Genomic DNA, 21,392 nt, shown 5'->3' with positions numbered 1-21,392 from the left:
AAAATGATGCTATTATCTGAGACTGTAAATTGTTCCATTCTCTTGCATTTCGCAAAACTGAGCGGGATGAGACATTTCTTAGGCGGGCCCCCTTGTGGCCTTTCTCTGGAAGCTACAAAAAGGACGGAGGGGAGAAAGACGCTCGTCTCTTTATCTATTTGAATATTAATCTGCTTTAAAAAAAAAAATGTACCCACCCCCTTCATGACGGCTGAGTGACAGAGACAGAAAGTGCCCCAGGCCGGCGGCGTGGGGGGAACCAGCCTCTTCTGGGAGGGATTTCTGGAGAGCCGGCACCCTTTGAGGCAAAAGACTGGAAAAGATCTCTTTTCGTGTGACCGCGCCCGGATGACTCTCTCCAATCCTGCGCCGGCGAGGATCTGAGTTCTGGAGGAGCGCAAAATTGGGCGGCGCACGTGTGATCGGAGCCTGTTGGCAACCTTCTCGTGAATACGAGCAGCTGCAGCTCTGCTTGAAGGAGGGGTGTTTTTTTTTTTTTTCTTGGGCTCAGGGGTGAGTTTTACCCCCGAAATGATAAGACAGGTTCCCGGTGCGGAATTTGCCTGCCGGGTGAGATCCGGCAGGGTCTGGCTTGGGGGGCGGGGGGGCTCTCCTTTCAAGACATCCCACCTACAGGGGACTCACCACTTGATCCTCCCACCCACCCCAGTTATATTCCTTCCCCCGCTTCCCGGCTTCGGACTTAATGCTGCTTTCTAACTGAATTACGGTTTAGCTTTCTGTTAACAAGAAAACAACTTTCTTGTTACTTGTGTACAGTAAGCCAGGGGTCTCCAACCGTGGCAACTTTAAGACTTGTGGACTTCAACTCCCAGAGTTCCTCAGCCAAAGCTGGCTGAGGAACTCTGGGAGTTGAAGTCCACAAGTCTTAAAGTGCCACGGTTGAGACCCTGCAGTAAGCCATTCGGAGCATTCGGAAATGGAGAGGAATGTAAGGGAAAGCAACAAATGCAGCGGTAGCTCCCATTGGTGCAAAACGTGGCATGCTTCAGTTGAGGTCCGTGTTAAAAATCTGCCCTGGATCAGTACTTTTCCGTGTACGATTTATAAAGCCCTTGGTGGCTTAAGGCATGTTTGGGACCTGCCCTACACACCTTCCTGCCTGCTTTCAGGGATATATTTATTGGCCACGTGGGAATGCATTTGATCCTCAGTGTTTTTCCAAGAGCAATCAAGATGCATCTCTTCTGTCAGGCCTTTAGTTGCCCCCTTTAACATTAGTTTTTATTTTTGTTTTGTATTTTATTTGCTGTTAACCGAATAGAAGACTGAAACGCTAGTAAATGTAGGTGCTATGCATTAAGAATTGTTGTGTCTGTTCATTAGAAATAAGTGCACCACATTTTTTTCTTTGCCTCCCCCCTCAGTTAAACCTTGAAAAATGTGTTGTGAAAGAAATAGAAGATTTCTGCTGCTTTATGCAAGTCAGAAAGGACAGGCAAAAGCCATAGCTGAAGAAATATGCCAGGAGGCAAAGGAACATGGATTTGAAGCTGATATTCACTGCTTCAGTGAATCAGAGCAGGTAAGACTGTAATATTAAGCGCTGTTTTTCGACAAATTACAAAATAAGCAATGAATGATTTGCCCTTCCTCTTGTACTCTGTTATCTGAATATTCAAATGTTTCCTTAGAGGTCTATCAAAAAGCATGATTTATTTTTTTCTACTCAGTTTAAATCATGAAATAAACTGTTGTATTGTCAATTGTTTATATAGATCTATCTACAAGTTTATCTTTTTTTCAAAGAGAAAAGGAACTGAAGGAGAAATAAAGGAACAAGGATATTTTTTAAATGCATGTACATGAATTTCAGTTTCTTCCTTAAGATATTTTAGAAAGTCAAGATTAAACTTAGACTAGAATTTGATCTCATTTCTTTCTAATCCAGAAATAGTATATTGTGCTGAATATAAGCCTATGTAAAACATTGTCTTGGATATCTAATAACTAGAAATGATTAAACTATGCAAGTATGCATGTACCCTGTAGTAGAATCAGTACTGATATGTATTTTCTAATGATCTAATCACACCTAGAGACGTGCATGTTATTAGCCAGGGACTTTTTCCAGCCAGGATCTTTATGAGCAGAAGGGCTGCCTCTCAGATTGATTTTGTCTCTGTGATGGGCAAAAATCTCTCTGCCAAGCAGCCCTGTTGCTTTCAAAGAAACTAGCTGGAAGAAACCTTTCTACCATTCAGAACAATGATGTTTGCTATCTTACCAGCCAACAGTGACCTTTAGTGAAATAGGTGGCATACAATTTTGATAAATAAAAAGCCAGCAAACACAAATGTTTCTGAAGGTACAAAGGTTTTTTCCTGCTTGTCTTCTATTAAGAAAGCTTGCATTTGGGCTGGCTATCTAAGTCAAAAGCGAATAAATGCAATGTTTCTTAAAGGCAGAAAGCTTGGGAAAAGTCTTTTCTACCTTTCAGAAACATTGCATTTGCTAGTTTTTGAGCCAGAAAGCTAGCGGAAAAAGTGGTTCTAAAAGTTAAAAATTCTAGTGAAGAGAGGGGATGAAAACTGCTGCACTAGGCCAGAGAAAGGAAGCTCAGATCTTTGGAAGTTTTTTTATCTGTTCCACCAGTGCAATTCTCTTCTGTTTACTTAATGGACCACAACTGACAAACTCAGAAATTGCAGTAATTGAGCAAAGCAGTCACATGGGCACCTCACTTAATGATTGTAATGACTTATGACAAACACTCCAGGCCTAATTCTGTTCATAAGTTGAGGACTAAGTGTAGAGTAAATTTTACAGTTAAAATGATTCACGTATATTCCATTGAAGTTGCAATTATATTTATTATTTTTAATTTTTTTCTATTAATGGCACAACTCTTAATCTACTTTTTTCAGCCTGTGTTTATGCTATAGTAGTCTTATAAATTATGTGTTGAATCACTGAATATTGATTGACTCTAAAGAGTTTAGTAATTCATATGGTAGCTCTCTGTATATTTTTTGTATTGTTCGGGCTTTTGTCATAAAGATAGAACAGTGTTTCTCAACACTGGCAACTTTTAAGATATGTAGACTTGAACTCCCAGAATTCCCCAATCAACATCCCTTAATGTTGATATAATTTTTTTAGTGTATGTACAGATGGCACAAAGTTATTTTGATTTTGTGCTCATTATTTTAACGCGGTATTTTCCTTTTGATTTATAGTATAATTTGGATAAGGAAAAGGATCCTGTGGTTATTGTTACTTCTACTACTGGTACAGGAGAACTTCCAGATACTGCAATCAAATTTATAAAGGAAATTAATGACAAAAGTTTGCCATCTGATCACTTGTCTCATATACGATATGGACTGCTAGGTAAATGACTTATAAATTACTGTTCTCATGAAGAAGGAAAAAAATCTGAGTTAAGTATAAATCTCTCTTGTGGAGTAGATTAAATTCTTTCTCTATTTGCACTTGGTTCTGGAACAGTAGAGCCATTATAGGATTTTTGCAATTTAACTTAAGATCATGAGTAGTCTTCCATTCTTCTTAATCAATTTGGCATTGCTGAAAAGAATGTATATAGAGGAGGTACCCATCCTAGGTCTTTTTGTGTTGAGCCGGAAGTGCATTTTTCTTTGGTCAACCTTTCTTTCAAAGCTCAGCCGCAGATCTGGATGTGGGTCGGATGCTATACGTCTTCCTTCTATTTTTGCCTGCAAAGTAGATTTAAAAATTGTAACTAAAATAGTCATAAAGAAACTAGGTAACATAAAATAAAACTTAGAGATAAAAAAAAAATCAAATACAATTTAAAAGTCTGTAAATAACAAACCAAATCCAACAAAATTTGAAACAGTGTCATCAATGTTCTGTTAAAGAATGACAGTAAAATGGCTTTTATAAATAATACTTTAGTGAAAGAACATGATTTTTCCAAAGGACATTTTTCTGTGCAAGGTATAAAACATTTATTTTATTTAAAACATTTATATAGCCACCCATCTTTCAAGCAACTCTGGGCTGCTTCCAAATATATTATCGCATATCATGCAAAGTTTATAAATGATGTAAAATTTAACTATTAACTTGTGTTTACTGAAGCAACATTATTTATCTCTGGATAGACACTATTGCTCATCTGAGATTGAAAACTGATTCCTTTGTTTCCCTTAATTCCTCTTCTGTTAGGATCAGATTCACCCCAGTTCACTTTATTATTTGGGCAATTTAAATGTTCAATAATTCTTCCATCATTGCCTACCCCCACAGAAATACCTTGGATATCAAGTAACTAACAAAGAGCAAAAACAATTCTTCCATACTGCAAAGCCCCATTTCAATTACCAGTCACTCAAGCCAACTCTTCTAATTATTTCTGTTAGGACTTGTGTTTCTTTTTAGTTAGCTAACTCAGTATAACTAATCAAATTTATTCATCAAATTTATAAAGCTGTCCAACTCCATGATTCTGGGCAGAGGACAACATCAACAACAGTGAAAAACAATATAATAAAGAAAGGACAATTATGTCTGGATAGAGTGATAAAACACACAACTGAACATATATATTTCCGTAGAATTCCTCCCTCTCCCAATCTGCCCTGTTCCAAGGCCTACAATTCTTTTTTTAGAAAGAAAATTTGATATTATTTTTAAGGACCATTTGGGCAAAGACAAGATATAAAGACAAGATAAATCTTGAGAAGGGAAATACTTTTCCAGAGGGCAGGTGCAACAATAGAGAAGCCCTTGTTCCTGGGTTCCATTAGATCAGGGGTCTGCAACCTTAAACATTTGGACCCGTTTCCCACAGAAAACACCAGGAGCCACAAAACATGGCTGCGCATGGCCAACTTAATGTCACTCCCACCCAGTTACATGACACCCCCCCGCCACGCCTACCCAGGTTTTGTGGCTCCCGGTATTTTCTCTGGGAAACAGGTCTCTTTCCCCCCCATCTCTCTCCCACTCAACTCTTTCTCCTCTCTCTTTCATCTCTCTTTCTCTCATCTCTCTTTCTCCCTCTCTCGTCTCTTTTTCGTCTCTCTCCTCATCTCTCTCTCTCTCTTGTGTTCCCTCTTGAACCATTTCAAAGTTGCGTGTCTCCCCGAGCGATTGAGGTGCACGCAGCACCAACAATTGCCGGAAGAAGAGGCAAGTACAGGGACGTACAAAGAGCCGCGGGTTGCCCACATCCTCATTAAATGATAGTGTTTGATCAATGAGACTCAGAGCATGCCAACTCTGTCAAACTGTATAGCACTGGAGACAGTAATCCCTCAATGCCATGAAGGATTTTATAGGTAACTCATACATTGAATTGCACCTGGAAACTAAGTAGAAACCAATGCAGGTAATGAAGAAAGGTTTTCCCATTACTACCCACCTGCTGCATCATGTACCATTTGCAGTTTACGTATTGCCTTAAAGGGCAGCCCCAAGTAAAGCGTATGCAGTTCCCTACATGCAAGATGATCAAGGAATAAGTGAGTAATCCCACTGCATGTCACCTCCCAGCTGGCCTTCACCAACCAGGAGGAAATGATGTTCATATTCCATCTTATTCCAAAAGGAACTCACAATTTCTGAAGTTCTTTCTGGTTGGTTGAAGTATGGAGTTCATTTAGTCTTTTGCCTAGACATTGTCCTATTGTCTATATGGAATATATACTAATTCAATTTCTATGGAGATCAAAAGAAACTGGAAGAAACTGAAGCTCTTCCATAAGGAGAGGCTGTAGAGAATTCTTTGGTTTTTGCTCATAGCTGTTACTCAAATGATTAGACTTCTATAAACAGATAGCAAAAGATATATTTCAGCCAATCATACATCATAGTGTTGGAGTGGTATTGGCTAGAGATGATGGGTATTGGAATCGAGGTCTAAGCTAGTTGAGGAATGCTGACCTAGAATTCCCCAGTACAATCTTTACAGAGAAGTGTACTAGAATATAGGCATTACGTTGACTCATTCTAGGGTTTTGGGAGGGGGGATGTAGAGAGGGCTGGTTTCTTGTTTGTTTTTTATTTTTCAAGTGCTTGGGTATATTTCTAAATTCATTTTGAAATTCTTTGTCTATTTGCATGATCTGGGTGTCTGATGTTTAATCCTTTATAACTATCTGGTTTGGTTCTGCAACCCAACAAGACAGACACAGACTTCAGACAGTAATTAGGACTGCAAAAAAAAAACCAATTACTACCAACCTGCCTTCAACTGAGGACCTGTATACTGCATGAGTCAAAAAGAGGGCTGTGAAAATATTTACAGACCCCTCACATCCCAGACATAAACGGTTTCAACTCCTTTCCTCAAAATGACGCTATAGAGCATTGCACACCAGAACAACTAGACACAAGAACAGTTTTTTCCCGAAAGCCATCACTCTGCTAAACAAATAATTCCCTCAACCCTGTTCAACTATTACAAAGTCTGCACTACTATTACTGTTAATCTTGTCATCACTCCTTATCACCCACCCCCTCCCACTTGTGACTGTATGACTGTAACTTTGTCGCTTGTATACTTACGATTTATATTGACTGTTTCCTTTTTTTTATTTAAGTTTTTTTTAATTTTTATTATTATTATTTTTTCTATTTTTTTTAATAAAAGTTTTTATTGTTTTTTAATATACAAACAAACAGACAAAACATAAAAACATCAGCTCCCCCATATTTATATACAAACAGTGAGTAGGTTGGTTCATCAGTTTTGTGCGTTCACTTCATAGTCACAATTACAATTACCTTATATAATAGCTCTTATTATCAATACCAACTTATAAATCATCATATCATTACTAAAAAAAAAGAAGTTTGACTACACTTTTGTTCAATCATGCCTTTGTGAGATAACTATATTTTAAGTAATTTATTCTAAAACAAATCATATAATCATGCCAGTTCTATCCTAAAGTAAAAGGAAAAGAAAAAGAAAAAGAAAACCATTATATTAATATAATATCCAATACCAAAAATGAGAAAAGAAAAATAAATTCAATATTATTCCTTATTATCTAGCATTTCAAATATTCTATTTTTGTATTTCATCATTCAGCCATTGGTAGAAAAGATCCCAAATTATATAAAATTTTTATCTTCTTGCTCTCTAATTTCAAAAGTCTATCTACTCATCTCAGCACATTCCAATATTTTCTTTATAACTTCTTCCTGTAATGGAATTTTCTCATTTTTCCAATTCTTTGCAAATACAATCCTAGCCGCAGTCAATACATTTACAATCAAATATTTCAACTCTTTGCTATAAACATCTGGTAAGATTCCCAATAAAAAAACTCCGGTTTCAAGTCTATGTGCTTCTTTGTCATTTTTTCCAGCCACATGTGGATTTTAGTCCAATATTTTCTAGCGTCCTCACAAGTCCACCACATATGGTAGTATGAACCAGGTTTCTGATGACATTTCCAGCATTTTTCGGATTGTTCTTGAACATTCTTGCTATCCTTGTCGGAGGAAAATGCCACCTGTAAAACATCTTATACAAATTTTCTTTATAGGCTGTAGACATTGTCATTTTATAATTTTGCAACCATAAATTCTGCCATTTCTCTAAATCAATCCCATATCCAAAATTCCTCCCCCAAGCAATCATAGTTTCCTTAACTTGTTCTTCCTCCAGCTTAATTTCCAATAAGTAACCATATAATTTTTTAATCACCTTTTCATCAGTACCCATCAAAATCTTATCTAGATCAGTTTGTTTATCATAAAATCCCTCTGTTTTGGAATCCTCATGATACTTTGCATGTATTTGCAAATATGAAAACCAATTCATCTGTATACCTTGTTCCTCTAATTTTTGTATCGATTTAAGTTCACCCTTTTCATCTAGTAATTCCCATAGCTAACTGTTTGTTCCTTTTTATAAATTATAGGGTAAGAAAACGCTTCTATCGTCGATAACCAAACTGGAATTTTCAAATAACATTGTTTTTTTGTCTTCTCCCAATTTAACCACAGAGACTCCCGTATAAAATGTCTTCTAAAATACCCCTGTGTTTTGGTTCCCTTATACCATAAAAAAGCATGCCAACCCAGCAACAAATCATGACCTTCTAATGTCAACAATCTAGTTTTCCTTAATATTATCCATTCTTTAACCCACATCAAATTTGCAGCTTGGTAGTACAACTCCCAATTAGGCAGGCCAAACCCTCCTCTGGTTCTGGCATCCTGTAAAAGCTTTAACTTTATCCTTGCTTTCTTGCCTTGCCATATATACTTCAAGACAATTTTATTTAAATCCTCAAAATAGTCTTTTCCAAGCCTAATTGGTATTGTTTGAAACAAAAATAAAATTCTGGGTAAAATATTCATCTTAATTGTTGAAATCCTTCCTATTAATGACAATTGTAGGTTTTCCCATTTCTTCAGATCTAGGGCTATCTGTTGTTTGAGTTTAATATAATTGTTCTCTTTTAATGTACTACATCTTGATGTCAAGTATATCCCCAAATACTTAACCTTATTTGTCACTTGAATTTTTAACAATTCTGCCAATTCTTCTCTTTGTCTTAGCAACATATTCTTTGTCAAAATCTTAGTTTTATCTTTATTTGTTTTCAGACCGCCACCTCCCCATATGCCTCTATCTTTTCCAACAGCTTCAAGGCTGTTTCTATAGGATCTTCCAAGATAAAGACTAGATCATCTGCAAAAGCTTGTAGTTTAAATTCTTCTTTTTAATTTTCATTCCTTTTATAGTTTTATCTTCTCTAATATTTCTATTCAACACTTCCAAAGTCAATACAAATAGCAAGGGAGAAAGCGGACAACCTTGTCTTGTGCCTTTTCTTATGCTAATAGGATCTGTAAATTCTCCCTCCATCATTACCATAGCTGTTTGCTCATTGTAAATTGCTTCTATTGCCTGAATAAATCTTCTAGCAAAGCCCATCTGTTCCATTAAAAGTAACATAAATCTCCAATTCACGTTATCAAATGCCTTTTGGGCATCTAAAAATATCAAAGCCATTTGCTTTTCTGGATGCGCCTCATAGTATTCCAAGGTGTCCAAAATTATTCTCATATTGTCTCTGATTTGTCGCTTTGGCAAGAACCCATTTTGGTCTGGATGAATAAAGTTGTTTAGGTATTTTTAAGTCTTTCTGCTAATATTGAAGCAAAGATTTTATAATCTGCATTTAATAAAGAAATCGGTCTATAATTCTTGATTTGAAGTAAATCCGCTTCCTCTTTTGGAATAAGTGTAATATAGGCCTCTGACCATGTTTTAGGTATCATCTTTTTTAACATAACTTCATTCATAACTTCTAACAATGGAATACACAGTGATTCTTGAAAGGTTTTATAAAATTCTACAGGAAACCTGTCTGGACCTGGTGCCTTTCCATTATTTTGTTTCTTAAGTGCTTGGCTTAACTCCATCATTGTTATATTACTTTCTAACATTTCTTCAATCTCTTTAGGTATCTTAGGTAGATTTGCATTCTGTAGGTACTGTTTAACTTTCTCCTCATCAATATCTTCTTTCTTATATAAATGTTTATAAAAATCATGAATAATTTCTTTTTCTCTTTGCTGCCATAACAAATTTTACCTTGGTCATCTATTAACTGTGATATTTTCCTCGACTCTTTCTCCTTTCTCAACTTATATGCTAGCCATCTACCTGGCTTATTTGCATCTTCAAAATAATTCTGTTTAGCATTCCTAATTTTCTGTGCCAGTTCTTCTTTCTCTATTAGGTCCATTTTATGTTTAATTATATCCAGTTTCAGTTTAACGTCTTTTTCTGTGGCATTTTCTGCAGTTCTTTTTCGAGTCTTTTATATTCATCCTCCAAGGCTTTAAAAGCTTGCCTTTTCCTAATATTCTTTTTCTTGTGTAGTCTATTATCAAGCCTCTAACATAAGCCTTCATTGTATCCCAAACATTCTGTATTGAAGTATCTTCTTTTCTGTTTTCTTTAAGAAAAAAAACCAATTCTTTCTCCATCCATTGTGTAAATTCTTTCTCCTTTAAAATGGTATTATTTAATGTCCATCTCGATCTTTTTTTTTGTCCCTTCCATTTGATTGTCAATGGATTATGATCAGCCCAAGTACTTGTTTCAATATTTACTTCTTGAACGCTAGATATTAAGTCTGTTGAGATCCAGATCATGTCAAGTCTGGACCATGATAAATGTCTATTTGAATAGAACGTATATTGCTTAAGTTTAACATTTCTTTCTCTCCATATATCTTTTAGAGTTAATTCATCTATCATTTTAAAAAAAGATTTAGGAAGAGTTTTTCTATTATTCTTAGCTGCTGTTGCAATATGATCAAGTTTATTGTCCACGATTCCGTTGAAGTCTCCCATCATAATTATATTAACATAGTCCAGTCCAGCCATCTTTGTGTGTAGTTTTTTATAAAATTCTTCCTGTTTATCATTCGGGGCATAAATTGCAGTCAAAAGTATCTTTCTATTATTGTCCATTATTTCCACCATTAATATTCTCCCATCTTCATCTGTATAAATCAGTTTTGCTGGGATAGCCTCTTTGATATATAAGACCACCCCTCTTTTCTTACATTGAGTCAAAGAGGAAAACAATTTCCCTAATTTTGGTTGTACTAACAGTTGTTCATGTTGCTTTTTAATATGTACTTCTTGTAGACAGATTATATCAAACTTTAGTTTGCTTAATTTATGGAAAATCTTCCTTCTCTTAGCAGCCGAATTCAGTCCATTTATATTCATTGTAATCAGTTTTTTCTCTTCCATGGTTATATTTTATATTTAGATTTAACCACTCTCATGGGCCTTAATTCACGCTGATCTTTAATATCCACCTGTCCACCTACTGCGCCTTCTTCTTTTCCAATCTCCATTTGTTCCTCTTGAGGTTCAGTTAATAAAGCCTCCTTTTCTGCCTCTCCTTCTCTCTCTCCAAAAAATTCTGTGTGGAACAGTTCTGCTTTCTCAATTGAATCGATTCTATATCTCTGTTCCTGCCACGTGAACATCAGTCCTTCTGGGATCAGCCATCTGTAGGTCACCTCCTTTTGCAATAACATTTTGGTCAGAAATCGATATTCTCTTCTCATCTCTCTCACTCTTCTAGGTATTTGTTTTAAGACCAAAATTTCTTTACCTTTATATTTCAATGTCTTCTCTCTTGCCACTTGCAAGATTTGTGTCTTCATGGATTTTTTAATAAATCTAATATGAACTTCTCTGGGCAGATTATTTCTCATCGCATATCTTGTAAAGACTCGATATATCTCATCTATTCCATCCATCATCTTCTCTTCTGTTATTCCCAAAGCGTCCGCCAAGATTCCTATCATTATCGCAGCCAAATCTTGTCCTTTTTCTTCTTCTATATTTTGAAATCTAAGATAGAATTCTGACCTATCCAACTCCCACTTCAACATCCCACTTTTTCTTGTTCAATCACTGTTAATCTATTATCGATATTCCCAATCTTCTCCTCTCTTCGTTTGCCCCCTCTTCGACTTTTTGAAGTCTCTCCTCATACTTTGCCATCATCTGTTGAATACTTTCCACTTTTTCCTCCGTCCTCCCTGTTCTTTGCTCAATGGTATCCGTTTTTATCTTGAGATCTTGAATTCCTTGCATAATCATCTGTAAAGTTACTCTTTCTTGTTCTTTTTCTTTATCTTGCTTTAACATTGTCTGAATTGAACGCTGTCCAGATGGTGGGGAAGCAGAAGTAGACACAGAGGCTCCCGAAGATATAAGTTTCTTACTCATTTTAAGTGGTTCCAGCTCTTCAAATTCTTTCAAATTTTAATCCAAAAAAAGGTAACCAATTATAATCCAAACTGAAAAAGCCAATAATATAAAAAAACAATAATAAGAGAAAAAGAAGAAAAAAGAGAAAAAGAAAAAGAAAATTCTTCAAGTTCTTCCTGACCTTAATCCAATTAAAAAGTAATCCACAAGAGAAGATAAAAATAAAAATAAAAACCCAGTAATAATAATAATAAACAAGAGCAAAGCCAAAGAGAAGAAAAAGAGGGGAAAAAAAGCAAAAAGAGTATGTTTCTTCAAATTCCACACCTTAATCCAATCAAAAAATAATAATAAAATAAAAATAAAAAATTCAGAGGCTTCCCCTTGCAAATAAATCAAGCTTCCTAATATGATTGATTACTTATTGTACCCTAGGACTATCAATAAGTGTCATACCTTATGATTCTAGACTCCTGACGAATGTATCTTTTCCTTTATGTATACTGAGAGTATTTACATCAAGACAAATTCCTGTGTGTCCAATCACACTTGGCCAATAAAGTATTCTATTCTATTTTATTTGATCTTCTCAGGTCTTGGAGACTCTGAATACACATTCTTCTGCAATGGTGGGAAAATAATAGACAAACGATTTCTGGAACTTGGGGCTCAACGGTTTTGTGAAGTGGGATTAGCTGATGATGCTGTAGGGTAAGAACCTAATTTCTTTTGGAAAAGTTTTAATTTCTTCCCAACATGTTTAAATATGAATCTGAAATGTTTTTAATCAATGGAATGATGCTAGTCCCATAACAAGTGGAGGTGGGAGGATTTAAAAGCGGGAGGGGGGGGGGAATATGTCAGGAAGTTGGCTAGAGTTGACCTGGCTTCATGCTGCCCATGCTAGTCTTGGCTCCTGGGACAACTGTGGTATCACAAGATAAAGAGATTCCCTCATCTCAGTTGAGACAACTTTTGTCCACTGGCAGAACTATTGTCACAGCTCATGACTTAGATTATAATTCTGAAGAAGTTGCTCCAGCTGAATCAGTGGAATGTCAGCCTGAAGAGACACCAAGCCAGGAATCACCTGAAACTGATTAGATTCAGGCACCATCAGAATAGCTGGAGCAACCATATGATAATGTAAGGTCTCCAAGCCCGAGTATCTGGCAAACAGAGTGGAGAGTAGAACAAAAAAGCTCAGTGAGATTCCTTCTCAAGCAAGGGAGTAACTTCATGATTAAAGACAACTGGCTGCAGGCTGATTTAAGAGGCAGCCATGATGAGCCATGTTTCTCCATTTGATTTCCTGCTATGGCATGTCACTCCTATGAACCCTGCTTGTGAAACACTAGCCTTGGACTGGCTGATAAGCCTGACTTGTATCTCTGAACTTTGGACTGGATTTCAACTACTTTTCTGCACAGTTCTATTGAAAATGAAACCACCCAAAATCACCCTGGCTATTTTTTTCCATTTTTCCGTTTCTTTTCTTATAAGCTATTATATGCTGAGTCTTGAGTTTTCCTCACCTAGTAAGTGTGTGAATGTGAGTGAAAAGCCTAAAACAGGACAATTGTTGAACAGAAATAATACCAATAACCCAGGGACAATGGTCATCTTTGTTACCTTACTTCTCTATAAATTCCAGGAAAGATTTGAATCTTTATCTTAAGTTCATAAAGGTGAAGTTTGGGTGAGCTTGTAGAGAAAAAGAGGAAGTTAACTTTTCTTTGCAACAGTAAGTTCTTACATCTTTTTTTATGAAAATGTTCACATAAGGATTTCCAAAAAGTACCAGTATTTTTTTTTAAATACAGTTTTTTATTTTTAAACAGAAACATACACATACAAAAACATAAAATCCTCTTCCATTTTATATACATACAGTGTGTCAGTTGGTTACGTATCTTTTGTGCTATACTTTTGTAGTCATTTATTCACAATTTATATCAGTCTTCACATTGTCAAACTAACATATGTTTATATATTTATCAGTTATTAATCATCCATGACTAAACTATTCCATTGTTTTATACAAGATGTTCCAAGTTTTATCTTAAAATTTATGTTATACTTTCAACCAGTGGTTATATATATCTACATTATGTTTTATATCAATCTATTAGATTTCTATCACAAAATTATCTAGTCTATTATATTACCATGCCTTTTTATCCAACCATTGATAAAACAAATCCCATATCATATAAAATTGCTTATCTTCTTCTCTAATTTCAAATGTCAGTTTACTCATTTCAGCACAGTCCATAATTTTTTTGATAACTTCATCCTGCATAGGTATTTTGTCATTTTTCCAGTTCTTCGCAAATACAATTCTAGCCACTGTTAAAACATTTACAATCAAATATTTCAGTTCTTTATTGTACATGTCCGGTATGACTCCCAATAAAAAGATCTCTGGTTTAAAGTCTACATGTTGTTTTTCATTTTTTCCAACCATATGTGGATTTTAGTCCTATATTTCTTTGTGTCCAAACATGTCCACCGCATATGGTAATATGAACCAGGTATCTGATGACATTTCCAGCATTTATCCAATTTATTCTTAAACATTCTCGCAAGTCTCATTGGGGGTAGGTGCCACCTGTAAAACATTTTATACAAATTTTCTTTATATGCAGTTGACATTGTCATTTTATAATTTTGAGACCACAATTTTTGCCATTTTTCCAAATCAATCCCATATCCAAAAATTTTCCCCCAAGCAATCATCGTTTAACTTGCTCCTCCTCCAATTTAAATTCTAATAGATGTCCATAAAGTTTTTTAATTACCTTTTCATCAGTACCCATCAAAATTTTATCTAAGTCAGTCAACTTATCATAAATACCTTCTGCCTTGGAGTCTTTATCAAACCTAGATTGTATTTGCAAATAAGAAAACTAATTCATTTTTATACCTTGTTCTTCCAGCATTTGCAGATTTAAGTTCATCCTTTTTATTCAATAACTCCCCATATCTAACTGTTTGTTCCTTGTTATATATTATTGGATAAGAAAAAGCTTCAATAGTTGATATCCATGTTGGAATTTTTAAATAATATTGTCTTTTTATCTTCTTCCAGCTCAAAAACAATGCCTCATGAATATAATGTCTTCTAAAATACCCCTGTGTTTTAGTTTCCTTACACCAGAGAAAGGAATGCCATCCCAACAGCAAGTCATGGCCTTCCAAAATCAATAATCTACTGTTCCTTAGTGTTATCCATTCCTTTACCCACATTAAACTTGTCGCCTGGTAATACAGCTCCCAATTGGGCAAGGCAAACCCTCCTCTTATTCTTGCATCTTGTAACAGCTTTAATTTTATTCTTGCTTTTTTACCCTGCCAAATATATTTCGACACAATTCTATTTAAATCTTCAAAAAACCCTTTCCCTAATCAAATAGGAATTGCCTGGAATAAATATATATTCATCTTAATTGTGGCTATTCTCCCAATCAATGATAGTTGCAATTTTTCCCATTTCATCAAGTCTGTCGCAATCTGCTGTTTGAATTTAACCTTCCTTCAAGGTACTGCATCTTGGTGTAATATAAATCCCTAAGTATTTAACCTTGTTCGTGACCTGTATTTTTAAAGTTTCTTCCAACTCTTTCTTTCGTCTTGTTAACATATTCTAAATTTGTTACTATATTTGTTTTGTCTTTATTTATTCTCAAACCTGCTACTTTTCCATATTCTTCTATTTTTTCTAGTAATTTGGGTGCTGTTTCCATTGGGTCTTCTAAAATAAATACCAGGTCATCTGCAAAAGCTTGCAATTTATACTCCTCCTTTTTAATTTTCATTCCTTTTATTTCTTTTTCTTCTCTGATATTCCTGTTCAACACTTCCAGTGTTAACACAAATAGCAGACGCGACAATGGACAGCTTTGCCTTGTCCCTTTTCTTATATCTATGGATTCTGTTAATTCTCCATTCACCATCACCTTTGCAGTTTGTTCATGATATATTGTTTCAATGGCTTGGATAAATTTCTTACCAAAGCCAACTTGTATCAGTTGCAGTAAAATAAATCGCCAACTCACATTGTCAAAGACTTTTTGAGCATCTAGAACAGGCTTGTCCAACCGCGGCCCACGGGCCGCATGCGCCCAGGTCGCCTCGTAATGCGGCCCAGTGCCCACCCCAACCTTCGTGCCAGAGCCAGCGAGGAGGAGGAGGAGGAGGCAGGCGGGAGGCGGGCGGGCGCGAGCACCAGACCAAGCAGCAAGAGAAAAGGCGGGTGTCGCCAGGCGCCACCTCCTGCTGTTGCCGCCGCCGGCACTGCCGCCGCTTCTGCCCCTGCCGCCGCTTCTTCCCCTGCCTGCCATCGCTGCCCCTGCCGCCGCTGCTTCTTCCCCGCCACCACTGCTGCTTCTGCCCCGCCACTGCCCCCGCAGTGGGGGCAGAAGCAGCAGCGGTGGCAGAAGAAGGCGGCGGGGCAGAAGCAGCAGCGGTGGCAGGGAATAAGCGGTGGGGGCAGAAGCAGCAGCGGTGGCAGGGAAGAAGACGGTGGGGGCAGAAGCAGCAGCGGTGGTGGGGAAGGCTTCTGCCCCGCCACTGCTGCTGCTGCTTCTGCCTTCCAGTCCTGCCTCATCCAGCCAGGCCATTTGCAGGAGGAGAGGTAGGTGCGAGGTGGGTGAGCTTTCTCCCCCCACTCTCCCCCCCGCAAAATTTGGCCGGAAAATAAACTGTGATAAAAAAACTGTGATAAAAAATAAATAATGTTTAATAAATAATTAATAATAAATAATAAAAACATCTCACTAACTTCATTTCCAAATAAATTTAATAGGTTAACTATGTTTTCTATGGTTTTTTGGATGATCAGGTATCGTTACTGTTATTTTATTTTATGTGCGGCCCAAACCAAATTTCTGAAGATATTGCTTGATTTTTTCTTCTTGAATATTCTCTTGAAAGTATAGTTTTCCATAGTAATCTTGTGTAATTTTTTTTCTTCTCCTCATTTCCATAACAAACCTGTTCTTATTTATTTATCAGTTGGCTAATTCTTCTTGCTTCTCTTTCCTTTCTCAGTTTATAAGCTAGCCATCTGCCTGATTTATTTGCATCTTCAAAGTAATTCTGTTTCGCACTTTTAATTTTTTGTGCTAATTCCTCTTTTTCCATTAGTCTCATTTTATGTTTAATTATATCCATTTTATTTTTAATGTCTTTTTTTGTGGAGACTTCTGTAAGTCTTTTTCCAGTCTTTTATAGTCATCCTCTAATGTCTTAAATGTCTTTTTCTGTTTTATGTTTCTTCTCCTAGTATAATCTATTATCAAGCCTCTTGTGTAGGCCTTCATCATGTTCCAGAGATTCTGTAAAGATGTATCTTTTCTATTTTCTTTGAAGAAGAAACAAGTTCTTTCTCTATTTTCTGTTTAAAGTCTTTTTCTTTCAGAATCATATTATTTAGAGTCCATCTAGATCCCCTCTTGTATCCTTTCCAAATAACTGATACTGGATTATGATCTGCCCATGTGCTTGTTTCTATTTCAATCTGTCATGCACTAGTCAATAATTCTGCTGACATCCATATCATAACTATTCTAGACCAGGATGTGTGTCTATTTGAATAGAAAGTATATTGCTTACTTTCCACATTTCTCTTTCTCTCCATGCATCTTTTAAATTAAATTCTTCTGTTATTTGAAGGAAGGATTTTGGTAGTATCTTTCTAACTTTCTTTGTTGTTTTCTGTGTTTTATACTCCAACCGGTTATTAATTATTCCATTAAAATCACCCAACATACAGATATTAGTCCAAATCAATTATTTTTGTATGTAATTTCCTATAGAATTCTTGTTTATCATTTGGGGCATAAATTGCAATTAAAAGTGTTTTAACGCTGTTATCTGTTATCTCCATAATCAAAATCCTTCCATCATCATCTGTATAAATTAGTTCTGCCAAGATTGTTTCTTTAATATGTAATGCCACCTCTTTTTTCGATTGTGCAGCGATGTAAATAATTTCCCTAATTTTCCTTTTTTTAGTATATATTCATGTTGCTTTTTAATATGTACCTCTTGTAAGCAGATTATATCAAATTTTAATTTATCTAATTTGTGGAATACTTCCTTCTTTTAATAGCCGAATTAAGTCCATTTATGTTAATCGTGATCAATTTTCTTTCATCCATGTTAAGCTTTATAAGAGGGTTTTATTGCTCTAGTAGATCTCAATTCTTGTTGTTCTCTGGGTTCGCCACCTACTGCACCTTCTTCTTTTTCTTTTTCAATTACTGCTATAGACTCCTCTTGGAATTCAATTAGTGACTCTTCCTTTCTTTCTTCTTCCTCCTTTTCTCTAAAGTATTCTAAGTAGAATAGCTCAGCTTTTCCAACTGTGTCAATTCTCTGTCTTTGTTCCTGCCAAGTGAACAAAAGGCCTTCTGGCATCAATCATCTGTAGTTTACTCCTCTTTTAAGTAGCTCTTTAGTCAGGAATAAATATTCTCTTCTCATCTCTCTTACTCTTCTTGGTATCTGTTTCTTTATTTTTATATTTTAGTGTTTTCTCTCTCGCCACCTGGAGTATCTGTGTCTTAATAATCATCTTAGAAAATCTGATGTGAACTTCTCTTGGTAGTCTATTGCATATCTTGTGTAGACACGAAACACTTCATCCATCCTATCCATCATCTTTTCTTTAGTTATTTCCATTGCTTCTGCCAATACTTCTGCCATTATTTCAGCAAGGTTTTCACCTTTCCCTTCTTCTATATTTTGAAATCTTAAGTAAAATTCTGATTTGTCTATTTCCCATCCAATGATTCACCCCTGCCCTTCTTAATATTGCTCAAACTAATATCAATATCTCCAATTTTCTTATCTCTCTGTGTATCTTCTTCAATTTTTTTAAAATCTGTCTTCATGTTTCATCATCATCTGTTGAATATTTTCCACTTTTTCATCTGTCTTTTCAATTTTTTGTTCAATTTTCTGGATTCCTTGCATGATCATCTGTAATGTCACTTCCTTCTCTTTCTCTTTTTCCTGTTGTAATATTGTCTGTATAGATTGTTGTCCTCCAGATGGTGAGGGGGTTGGTATTGAAGAAGCTGGGGCTGTTGTCTTTCTACTCATCTTGTAATGCTTATCTGTAAAGAAAGAGAGAGAAAAAAGAAAAAAAAACGAAGGCAAACAGTTGCCACTCCAAAGGAAAAAAGGAAAAAGAAACTCTTCAGGCACTTGTATACCTTAATCCAATTATTTGCAATGGTAGATGTAAAAAATCAAAAAAGAAAAATATTCTATATGTTCCTCTTAATAAACAAAAAGAAAACCAAAATAAAAGGTTTACATTCTAGGTTTAAAAAAGTTAAAATCCAATTAAAGAGAAAAAAAGAGCCCCACTATTGGGAGGGCAGGTAGAAAGGGAGGCAAATGTAAAAAGTAATTCTAATATAAAACAAGCCTCTGCCGCCAAATATCCAAGGCTCTTTGATAAATCAGCTCAGAGTTTTTCAAGGTCACTTCAATCTTTTTTCTTTCAACTTCAAATCCAGACTCCAGCTATCTGTTCAGAAATGAGCACCTGAATAAACAAACTGCCATGCTCATCTCTATCTTTTCCAATACACAGCTCAGAGTCCTTGATTGTAACACAAACTAGTGAAAGAAAAAAGAAAAAATGTATCCAAGCCTCTGGGCGGCAGTGCTACTTTCATTCACTTTCACTTCCCCCTCCTCAATCTACAACCAGGAACTAAAAGAAAAAAAAGTAAAATCTCTCCCCCCCCCTTTTTTTAAAGGGAGAAAAATAAATCTTAAATCAAGCAGAAGAATCTTAATCCAAAAAGAATTTTCAAAAGGATTGTTAAAAAAGGAGAAAGAAATACAAACAGAAATAAAAAGATTAAAAAGTACCAGTCCAGCTTAAAGTAAAACAGCTTTGCCAAGTTCAAAATTCCAATAAAAAGGGGGAAAAAAGAACAAAACTTTCACTTTGACAATTAATCACGCCACTTAAACTCTTTCCTCTTCACTTTTAGTCCACTTTCATTTTTTCATTTTTTGTTCTCTCCAAGAAATAATAAGTAAAAGTTCATCTCACCAAGCTGACACACTTTCTTCCAATCTCTTCTGTTCCGGAGCTGTCCCAGCTTCAGCAGCTTGGAAGGCTGCCTCTCCGCCGCTGGCAAAAAGGGCTTTCACTGGATCAACCAGGGACTTTGCGATGTCCCTGGGATCAACAGGACGTGCCCTTGTCAATCACCGTCTCTACAGGATGGTTTAGGTCCATGGGGACCGACCAGCGGCTGAGATATTGACGGTGATCTTGGAGAATCAAGATCGCCCATCCAACCGCCGCGACACCAACTCTGCCCTCCAGTACCGATATGTTTTTTTATTGCAGCATTTAATTGTGATTATCTTTATTGACACAGATGGGCTTTCTTTAACAGCATCCAATTAAATAATAGTTCTCGACTCAACCAGAATCGGGACTAGAATTTGGGTCGCTAAGCAATACAGTCATTAAGCAAGTAATCAGGTGACCAGATCCAATTTAATGACCATTTTTACTACAGTCTTTAAGCAAATCGTGTGTTCCTTAAGCAAATTCAGTTTTTCCAATTGACTTCGCTTATCAGAAGCTGCCTGGGAAGGTTTCAAATTGCAATAATGTAACCATAAGACTTTGCAACCATTGTCAATTCAGGCCAGTTGCCAAGCACCTGAATTGTGATGATGTGGCCATAGGTGTAGTGCGGTGGTTGTATTATTGAGGATGAGTCATATGACATTTTTCCGAAGCCATCATAATTCCAAATCATCATTAAATAGCTGTAAGCCAAGGACTACCTGTGATACTTATTGATCTATTTCATTTAATTTAAAATAAAGTCTCTTTCAAGACCCTAATCCTGATGTCTATATTGTTTTCTGAGCAACAGAATGGAAGCAGATTATTACCGTTTTCCTTCTGCCTAAAATTCCAGCAAGGTCTTCATCCAAATAGCAACCATGATCAGCTCTGCTTAGCTTCGGAGCAGGGACAAATCATTTCCATGTTATTGGCAAGCAAACTACATGAACATGACCATGAAGTCACCCACCAGTCAAGACTAAGTGAAAAATGATGATTTTTACCCTGATCTTTTCATTTATTTACTCTCTTTGTTTCAGGTTGGAGCTGGTGGTTGAACCATGGATTGCTGGACTTTGGGTTGCACTTAATCAAGAGTTTGCATCTAGAAAAGAAGACAAAAATACTTCTTTTTGTGCCGACAAGTTTTCTAATCTCTGTATAGGCCTCCAAGCAGAATGCTTGAAAACTGAAGATTCCGGTGTGAAAAATAATCTTTCATCAAAAGAAAATATAAACTCAGAACTGCCTACCGAAAACTCTCAACCTTCACTTTCTTTCTCAGGGTCTTCCTTGTCAAAAGCAACTCTTAATATTCCTGCTTTGCCACCAGAATATCTAGAAGTGCAGTTTAAAGAAAACTGTGTTCAGGTAGAGTCTCCCATATTGAAGATGTTTGTAACCATAAACTTCAGAATCTGGAATCTTGAATTTTGCTTTAGAATTCATGTTAAACATATAGAAAAGTCTTTAAAATTTTTTTAATTGAGTAGCTGAGGAAAACGTAGGTGTTAGCATGAATTCTTCAACAGCGCCGTGCCTTGCTCAGACTTAATTA

The 21,392-nt window shown here is 36.1% G+C and overlaps 1 protein-coding gene across 7 annotated transcripts in view; it reads left to right on the top strand.

The window, feature by feature from the left end:
* Window positions 1–21,392, top strand: part of MTRR (5-methyltetrahydrofolate-homocysteine methyltransferase reductase) — a 58,651-nt gene that overhangs the window by 13,440 nt on the left and 23,819 nt on the right. For 2 of the 7 annotated variants that reach the window (XM_087930664.1, XM_087930661.1), the window contains exons 1-5: window positions 244–483; window positions 1,389–1,546; window positions 3,201–3,354; window positions 12,312–12,429; window positions 20,875–21,205. In XM_087930664.1, the coding sequence (XP_087786790.1) occupies window positions 1,403–1,546; window positions 3,201–3,354; window positions 12,312–12,429; window positions 20,875–21,205 (747 nt within the window). In that variant the 5' untranslated portion in view covers window positions 244–483; window positions 1,389–1,402. Of the gene's footprint in view, window positions 1–96; window positions 514–549; window positions 571–858; window positions 1,019–1,388; window positions 1,547–3,200; window positions 3,355–12,311; window positions 12,430–20,874; window positions 21,206–21,392 lie in introns of those variants that run through there. The other 5 variants (XM_087930662.1, XM_087930667.1, XM_087930666.1 and 2 more) reach the window with 5 other exon arrangements.

The sequence above is a fragment of the Pseudonaja textilis genome, chromosome 3 (genome assembly GCF_049901715.1).
Source record: "Pseudonaja textilis isolate UNSWEBS1 chromosome 3, rPseTex1.2, whole genome shotgun sequence".
NCBI lineage: Eukaryota > Metazoa > Chordata > Lepidosauria > Squamata > Elapidae > Pseudonaja > Pseudonaja textilis.
The sequence above is the reverse complement of the archived record's forward strand: the minus strand, read 5'-3'. Positions and strand labels throughout refer to the sequence as shown.